The 9,332-nt window shown below is 45.5% G+C and overlaps 1 protein-coding gene across 1 annotated transcript in view; it reads left to right on the forward strand.

Annotated features, from left to right (window-relative positions):
• Window positions 1-2,160: 2,160 nt before the first annotated feature.
• Window positions 2,161-9,332, forward strand: part of PPA1 (inorganic pyrophosphatase 1) — a 35,808-nt gene continuing 28,636 nt past the window's right edge. Inside the window, exons 1-2 of the mRNA XM_081824120.1 lie at window positions 2,161-2,353; window positions 4,984-5,042. Coding sequence (XP_081680246.1) covers window positions 2,290-2,353; window positions 4,984-5,042 — 123 coding nt within the window. The 5' untranslated portion in view covers window positions 2,161-2,289. The remainder of the gene's footprint in view (window positions 2,354-4,983; window positions 5,043-9,332) is intronic.

Below are 9,332 nucleotides of genomic sequence, written 5' to 3' on the forward strand. Positions count from 1 at the left end.
GTTCCAAAGCACTGACTTGTGGCCCAGCAAAGCCAGGGTGTGGCGTTTTATTGGAGATGATATTAACTGGCTTTCCTAACGTACTCGATACTCGATGACACAAAAATTGGTGTGCAAGTCCAGAAGTCAGCAAGACTTTGTTATCTTGCTCTGAGCTGGCAGGAGGCAAAAGGGAAAGTGCCTGTAGTACACAATTGCATCATGTCCATCTGTTCATAAGTCACAGACAAGATTCTGGGCTCAAAGGCAGAAAACTGATAGAGCAACTCAATCCAAAGAGCACCCCCTTAAGAAACTCCCTGAACTTAATCCTACGTAGTGGTCACTCTGCAGAGATTCCTTTAACTTCCAGTAATACATTGTATTACTGACTAAATTCCTGCTCGACTCTTTTTTTGCCTGCCCTGTGTTCCAACTGCAGTAAAACAGTGTGGTGTACTGTTCAAAAGGTCAATGAGTCATGGCCTTCTGAAAATTAATGGGAGTCTGAATGGAGACAAGGGAGGAACACCCTAACTCATTAGGAAATTATCTTACTAGGTTTTCTTTTAATACAGGGGTCATCTCATTTTCCATAGTAGACACCGCTTTGAAATAAAAAAGTTTAAATCAAAATGTCTTTAAAGCATATTATCTTTGGCTAAGTGGGCCAAAGGTTATTATTACTTAACCTTTGGTTAAGGGTCCAACTCTTGATTTCAGCTCAGGTCATGATCTCAGGGTCCTGGGATCCAGCCCTGTGGTGGGCTCTGCGCTCAGTGGGGAGTCTGCTTGAGGATTTTCTCTCTCTCTCTCTGCCCCCCACACCCCTCTCCCTCTCAAAAATAAATAAATCTTAAAAAAAAAAAAGCATATTTTAATGCCCCAGAAAAACGAGATCTTTTAAAGGAACCCAGCCCATCAAACTAGTCATTCTTTGAAATATTATATAATCAAATTAGTGAATAATCAGTTATTAATTTATAATTTGGATTTGGAAATACACTTCATTTTTTTTTAAGATTTTATTTATTTATTGATGAGAGAGAGCAAGTGAGAGAGAGCAAGAGCCAGGGGGAAGGGTAGAGGGAGAAGCAGAGCCCCTGCTGAGTGGGGAGCTGGATTCCAGGACCCCAGGATCATGACCTGAGCTGAAGGCAGATGCTAACCCGACGGAGCCATTCAGACACCCCTGAAATACGCTTAAAAAAATATATGTGTGTGTGTGTGTGTGTGTGTGTGTGTACATACACATACATACATACAGGACTGGGGAAGTAACTGATTCAATTAATCGACCACAGCCTCAATCAGACTTTAGCTGTTGGGGTCTGGCCTGACTCAGTAGAACAGAAGTTGATAAAACAAGCTCCAAGGAACTTATGCCTGAGAGAAATGTGCTCAAGGGACTCTGAATGCATGCCTGGACCTTCCCAATGCTTACAGCTGAAAAGTCCCTGGGGACCCGGGGTGGGTTGAGCAAGGAGGGGGGCAGAGTGAATCCTCCTTCACTGGGGAGGGTAGAAATAACAAGTCATACTTCCACAGTGCTTACAACGAGCCAGGCTCTTCCTCTGACTCTTGACATGTATCAACTCAGTTAATCATCCCAACAACCCATAATAGTTACTATTACTATCTCCATGTCCCAAGATGAGAAACTGAGTCGGAAAGGTTAGCAGCAATTTGCTCGCTGTCCCACACTAGAAAGTGGTAGAGCTGGTTACTCACCTGGTGGCCATTGTGGGGACGGGGGTTCAGTAATATGCCTCAAATTCGCTTAAACATGCACACCTTTACGATCAAAGGCAGGGCCTGCCTGATGACGCATGTGACTTCGGAACTCCCTTTGAGACAGTTACTCTGGGTGTGGGTGAGAGTTCCCTGGGTGCACGGTGGGGGAGGGGTCGCCGATCAATTCCCAGCTGGCGCAAGCTGAGAACTTGGCCCTTTACTGACCTCTGTCAGAGTCCCACAGCACTCAGGGCGGTGGCAGAACACCCGCCGAGCCAGAGCTCGCCGCCAGCCACGTGGCCCAGCCTGGGAGCCAGGACGCTGTCCCGCGAGGCGGGGCCGAGGAAGACGGGCTGGGGCGACAGGACGCGCGCGCCGGGCGGAGTGCGCCTGCGCGCGGAGTGGGCCGGGCGGGGGTGGGGTGGCCTCTTAAAGCCGTTCCCCGCCCCGCTCGCCGCGCCAGTCTCCGCGGTGCGCAGGCGCGGAGGTTTCTCCTTGTCAGTCGGCGCCGCGTGCGGGCTAGTGGCTCTGTGGCGGCGGCGGCGGCGGCGGAGGCGGCGGCTAGTCATCGGCATCATGAACGACTTCAGCAGCGAGGAGCGCGCCGCGCCCTTCACCCTGGAGTACCGAGTCTTCCTCAGTGAGTGTCGGCGGCCCACGGCCCCTCCCCGCCCGCCAGCCCATTCATTCCCGGCCCTCGCCTCGCCTCCTGCCCGGGCGCCTGCGGCCCGCGCTCCGCCCCTCGTCCCGGGCGCGGGCCGGGTTCCTCGGGCTCCCCGGGGCCTGGGCCGGGCCGGCCTCCGGTTTCACACGTCGTGCTCGCAGGCGGGACGGCGGGGCTCGGCGTTCCTCTTTCACACGCGCGGTGGGACCCGACCCCGGGCCGGGCTATTTCTGCAGGTGTCCTGCTCGGGCGGGCACCGTCTGATGGGGAAAGGAAACCACTGAGTCACCCTAGAAAGGTGTCTGGGGGTAAACTGATCCTCGTAAGAGGATTGCTTGATTTGGAGGAACTGGGGCGGGGTGGATGACTCCCTAAGGACCTTAATTCCTGAACTGTAGCTCAGCTTGTGCGCACCAAGCAGGGTCAAATCCAGCCCCGCGTTCTGCAGACGGGGAAACTAAGGCCGGGATCAGGAGCCGTCAGTGGAGGACCGAACCCCTCGCCAGGGTACGCTCCTGCCCCTCCCACCGAGGTGTCCCCGGTAGCACAGATGCTGGGAAGGCGCCTTGTGAAACAGAAAGCTGTTCCCTTCAAGTCAAACAGGTGACGTCAGTCTGGGAAGCACGAGTGAGAAAGTGCCAAGTTTTGCCCCTGGGCAGGGAATCGGCATCTGAGGGGGACCCACCCCAGGTCCGCGCCTGAAGCTGCGCTTAGAGCCCAGCACGCTGCGGGCTGGCTGAGCTCCGCTTTCCCTGGCGCACGACCTTCCGTCTTGTAGGTGGAGGAAAGCTACCTCGGGTTTGTCTTTATCTCTACCCATCTCCGCCCCAAGCCACCAGGAATAGATTATTGGAGACAACGGAGGCGTTCGAAAATGTGTCACCAAAGGTGTTTCTAATTTAACTGTAAAGAACAGTTTTCCTCGGAAGGCAACGGGCAGGTTCCCCGAAGTCTTTGCGTGTGGTGTGTGAAGGGCAGGAAAGAGCAAGATAGAGGGGACGAATGGAAATACGAAGAGAAAGAACAAAGTCCCTAGCAAAAAGTAACGTGCTGTGGGAGGAAAAAGAAAGTGAACTCAAGTTTACACATGTCGCTGAAGGTTACCATGCAAAATCCAGGAAGGATGGGACTCCCCATTTTATTTAATTTCGGAGTTAAATAAGGGTAGCGTGGGAACTTTTGACGAATAATTCACTAACTTATTTTTCCTGGATTTAGTGTTGGCTCCAGAATTTATCTGTAGGAGGGATTTAGAGAGGTGACCCTAGAGTTTGAAGGTGGAGGGATGATTGGGGAATTGTCTTCAAGCAGTATTCAAACAGCAGTTTTTACTTAGGTTTTGTAATGGTAGTATTTGATGGCCATTATGGAAGTCCATAACCACTCCTCGACTTTGGCACTGGCTAAAGTAACTTTTTATCAGATAGAACTCTCTGGGACTTAGGAAATAATAATTAGAAACAACTATGCAATAACACAATTTTAAGGGTTTTTTTAAATCAGATTTCTTAGCACCCTTCCTTAGTAGAGGATTTTTTACCTCTGTAATGTTATATTTGTCAGTCTCTTTAAAACTGATAGTGGAGGGGCACCTGGGTGGCTTGGTTGGTTAAGCGTCTACCTTCTGCTCGGGTTGTGATCCTGGGGGTCCTGGGATCAAGCCACATGGGGAGCTCTGCGGGGAGCCTGCTTCTTCCTCTCTGTCTTCCTGCTGCTCCCCCTGCTTGTGCTCGCTCCCGCGCTCTCTCTCTCTCTGTCAAATAGATAGATAAAATCTTAAAAAAAAAAAAAACCTGATAGTGGATAGGATTGCAAAGTCACAGCTGACTTTGAAGGGATCATAGTGGGACAGGGGATGGTCACTGCTCAGTTTTTGCTATTCCACCTTGGTTTTTAAATGTGAAGGGATATTGTATGGACTGACCCTTAGGTTTCTTAAAGAATAGTAAGGAAGTTTTGAAATTACTTTTTGGATATGGTAGTTAGGTCTCTAGAATATAGAAATTACCTGTGAAAGTGTTGTTGCAACTAGATTATCCTTAAGAAATATAATAATCTAAGATGGCTCTGTCTTCCTGGAACATTACTTAAGACAACAGGGTTTTATAATTCAGCAAGTTCGTCCCCCCCCCTTCTCCCCAGCACAACTATTTCATTAGTTCCGTAAACCATTAACTGATGTAAGATCAGTCAAAAACAATTTGATCCCCTTTTATTTACCAGGCACTGCTAGACTCTGGGGATACAAAATGATAGAAGGCAGCCCCTGTCCTCATTGTAGAGGTATCTGTTAGACACCTAAGGAAAGCATAGGATGAAAACTTAACCCAATCTTGGAGGGGTCAGGAAGGTAAAGTATACAACCAGTTTTTCTGGTGTGGGAATAAAAAATGTCTATGTCACTATTCTGGTGAACAGTGTTGATAATGGGGGGAAGCTCGGCAAATGAGGGAGCAGGGGGGCGGATATGGGAAATCTCTACCTTTTTTTCAATTGTAAACCTAAAATTACTCTAAAAAATTAAATATTTTTAAAAATGTATACTTAATGCATCTGAAATAGTTAACAAAAAAATTAGTAGTAACTTTTTCTAATTCATTTTGCAGAAAATGAAAAAGGACAATATATATCTCCATTTCATGATGTTCCAATTTATGCAGATAAGGTAAGATGTCCACATTTAAATGTAGTTTCTCTACTCAGATCAGCTAGTTCCACATGAATTTTCGTATATATCTTAATAAATGCTTAAAATGCGTTATTGTGCTGTGAGTTAAAGGTACATTGACTAAATAAGAAGTCAGTCTTAAATCCAGATTATTTGGCTAAAGAAGCAACTATAAATTGGGGAAGGAGTAGAGGAACAGACACAAATGTTTTAAAGCTGCCTTGGTTTAGGGGCGCCTGGGTGGCTCAGTTCGTTAGGCAGCTGGCTCTTGGTTTCTGTTCAGGTCATGATCTCAGGATCCTGGGATTGAGCCCCTCCTCATGCTCTGCACTCAGCGGGGACCCTGCTTCCGGATTCTCTCTCTCTCTCTCTAAGTAAATGAATCTTTAAAAAATTAATAATAAAGTTGCCTTGGTTTAAAGAAAGAAATCACATTGATCTTTTTGTATGTGTATTTGGAACTAAAATCTTAGTACTTCATAAGTGGTTTTAAAATTAACCAAGTGGGGGCGCCTGGGTGGCTCAGTCGTTAAGTGGCTGCCTTCTGCTCAGGTCATGATCCCAGGGTCCTGGGATCCAGCCCGCATTGGGCTCCCTGCTCAGCGGGAAGCCTGCTTCTCCCTCTCCCACTCACCCTGCTGTGTTCCCTGTCTCGCTGTGTCTCTCTCTGTCAAATAAATAAATAAAATCTTAAATAAATAAATAAATAAATAAATAAATAACATTAACCAGATAGCACAAAATTTGGGTTGTGGGATATTTATTAAACAGCAAGAATAAACTAGAGTATTCAGTGACTACAGGAAAATTCAGTACTTTTAATGGATTGGTAGAGTTAAGACGCATAGTGTTAATAAAGGTTAAGTCTACAGACTTTTTTTTTTTTTTTTTGAGAGAGAGAGAGCGGGTGCACAAGCGGGAGAGGGCGGGAAGAGACGGAGTGAGAGAGAGAATCTTAAGTAGACTCCACGCCTAGTGTGGAGCCCAATGTGGGGCTCCATCTCATGACCCTGAGATCATGACCTGAGCCAAAATCAAGAGTTGGATGCTTAACCAACTGAGCCACCCAGGCACCCCAAGTCTACAGACTTTTAAAAAGAGAGGTCTTTTTATGCACACGAGTAAGCTGAAGAAACCTCACAAATTGATAGGTTTACCATAAATTGGTAGGAATCTTACACTGCTAGGGAAAAATGTCTACAGCTATATATTCCAAAGTCCTTGTGATCCTTTGGAAGTAGAATTGCTAGTGACTCTTTCTGTTTTTATTTTCATTTTTGCCTTTTTATATTTTCTAATCTTTTTACAAAGAGCATGCATTATTTGTACAAATTTAACTAGTTATTATTTTTTTAATTCATAGCTTGTTTTAGTCGCCTTCCCAATAGGAGAAGTTTGTACTGTATTTAGGAACCAACACAAGGACAAATGTCTGCTTCTTTTTTATACCTTTAAAAACTCTTTTTGGGGCATCCAGCTGGCTCAGTCTGTGGAGCATGTGACTCTTGATCTCAGGTTGTGAGTTCGAGCCCCACATTAGGTATAGAGATTTTTTTTTTAATCACCTCATGATGATGGAGTTTAAAGTAAACTGTGCAGACCCAGGGGTCCCTGCCGAACACAGCCCCACACCCCACAGGGTGGGCCACTGACTGCCCAGCCCTCACTCTAGTGGAAGCCCTCTGCTGCTGCTCAGCCCAGGGATCCCGGACGTCCCACACTTAGCAGAAGAACAAACTGCAACCCGGACCCCAGCCAGAGAGCCTGGGATCCCAGAAGACACACACTGCCAGTAGAGGAGGGAGCGGAGAATTGGCAGCAACATCCAGAGCCTGAGTGGGAAGTTGGAGGGGCGGGCTATTGTGTTTTTTTTGTTGTGGTGGTGTTATTTTATTAAATTTGTCCTTTTCTTTTCGTATTTATTTTGATGGACACCATCCTGGCCTATGCGCCTGTCAGGTGTGTCTTCGTGGGGAGGTGCCCCGGCCCCTCCAAGACTTCAGGGTTTCCGTTTGGGTCTAGTTTAGACCAGACTCTCACGTGTTGCTTCTGAGGAGCCTGTCTGAGGTGGGCTCCAACTGGAGCCTCTGGCCAGTTATATGCCACAATTACAGGAGGGACCTCTAATTGGCATGTGTTCTCCTGTGGGATTCTCAAAGTTGTGTTTATTCAGAAACTAATTTGTTACATCTGATTTCCTGGCAGTTGATATGAACTGCAGGATCCTTCGCTCCTCTTGAATTGGCATCATTTGATTGGATTGATTATCTGTTTGGTGTATAATTAATATATATCTATATATATCTCAAAGTCTTTACAGTAACCTCTCACACCATTTTGAGTAGTTAAGGGGTATAAAATGATGACTGAAAGTTTATTGATGGTAACTTGACATATAGATGTGCTAAGGAAGAAAAATGTTTTCTTGACATAGAGCTGGTTTTTTGTGTTTCTAAGTGTCTTGGTCCGTTTGGGCTGCTCTAACAAAATACTGAAGACTGGATAGCTTATCAACAGCAGAAAGTTATTGCTCACAGTCCTGGAGCCAGGAGGCCTGACATCAGGGTGTGAACATGGTTGGGTGAGGGACCTCTTCTGGTCGTGGACTTCTAGCTATGTACTTATGTGGCAGAAGGGGCTAGGGATCTCTCTGGAGCTTCTTTTATAAGGCACTAACCCCATTCATGAGGTTCCGACCTCATGTCTTAAACACTTCCCAAAGGTCGCACCTACTGTACAATCACCATTGAGGGTTAGGAATTCAACAAATAAATTTTGGGGGGAACAAACATTCAAACCATAGCTGTAAGTAACTGGACAATATTCTAGCCAACAGTCAGATGCTTCTAGCAGTTGCGGTGCCGAGTTTTCCAAAATAGGAAACGGAGACTACATTTTGGTGCTGTGTAAAACATCTTTACTCAGATTATTCTGCGACTCCTTGAAATCTTGTATGGGACTGGTTGTGGTGATAATCTGGGATTACTCAAATGAAGACTCAGCCTTTGTACCACTCTGGGCTGGCTCCAAAGCACAAGCTGTTGTAACAACTGTGGATTTCACCAGTGGTCCAGACCTCAGTGAACCTCAGCTCTTGAGATTCCTGTCTGAGAAGCAGGAAAGAGTTCTTTTGTTTTGTTTTTAAGGGAGTTTATACAAAACACAAAAAAGGGTGTGGTACACAGAAATTATTTTGGATTATAGCCTAAATAAAAGATCTGATTAATTCCATTTTTTTTTTTTAAATTCCAGTGTGATTAAGTTTCTGTAAATACATTTTTATGTGTGTGGCTGTTGACTTTATCTCTACTATGGTCAGTCATTTGAGGGGTGATGATGAGGACTCTGTCAGCTCTGCTAAGGAAAAATGCCCAAAGGCTTAGATTCTGCTCCATGTCAGAACTTCTCAATGTGGACAGTTTTCGATTTAGTATATATGCCACTAGGTAATCAGCTAGTTCTGGGAATCCTTGTGACTCAAACACTCTGCTTGGATTATTTCCAAATCCATTGAGTGGAAGAAGGCAAAGGCAAGGACTCGATGGATTTTGTCATTTGCTCTAGGTCTGTTTTGGGTCACATATAAAAATACCTGTAGCTCAGAGTATCTTCTGTCATAAAACTTCTGAGGTAAAGAAGTTTTTAAAATCCAGAGCATAGCATAAGCAGTGTGAAACACTGAGTAGATTAAGTTTATCTAAATCTTAAAATGCTCAAACGTCATGACTTGATATTTACACTTAGGAGTTTGGTATTTTTCTGTTCTGTATCTTAAACTTCGATGTTAAATGCTTGTTCTAACAATGTAGGCTTCTGTTTGTTTTCCAGGTGACTGTTGGGAGGATATATAAATATGGAACTATGTTTCTTTTTTCCTCTTGTAAAAAAAAAAAAAAGTCAAGCATATAATCAAATAGGTTGATGCTTCAGAAATTTAACAGAATATTTTTTGCAGTCATCTATCATTCTCTTTTTTCTTTTTAAAAAATTTTTATTTATTTATTTGAAAGAGAGAGTGCAAGAGAGCACAAACAGGGGGTATGGCAGAGGGAGAGGGAGAAGCAGCCTCCCTGCTGAGCAGGGAGCCCGATGTGGGACTCGATCCCGGGACCCCGGGATCATGACCTGAGCCGAAGGCAGACACTTAACTGACCGAGCCACCCAGGCGCCCTATTTTTTTTCTTTTTTAAAGATTTTATTTTTGGGGCGCCTGGGTGGCTCAGTTGGTTAAGCGACTGCCTTCGGCTCAGGTCATGATCCTGGAGTCCCGGGATCGAGTCCCGCATC

Source organism: Leptonychotes weddellii, chromosome 6 (assembly GCF_054177405.1).
Source record: "Leptonychotes weddellii isolate Sample4059 chromosome 6, ASM5417740v2, whole genome shotgun sequence".
NCBI lineage: Eukaryota > Metazoa > Chordata > Mammalia > Carnivora > Phocidae > Leptonychotes > Leptonychotes weddellii.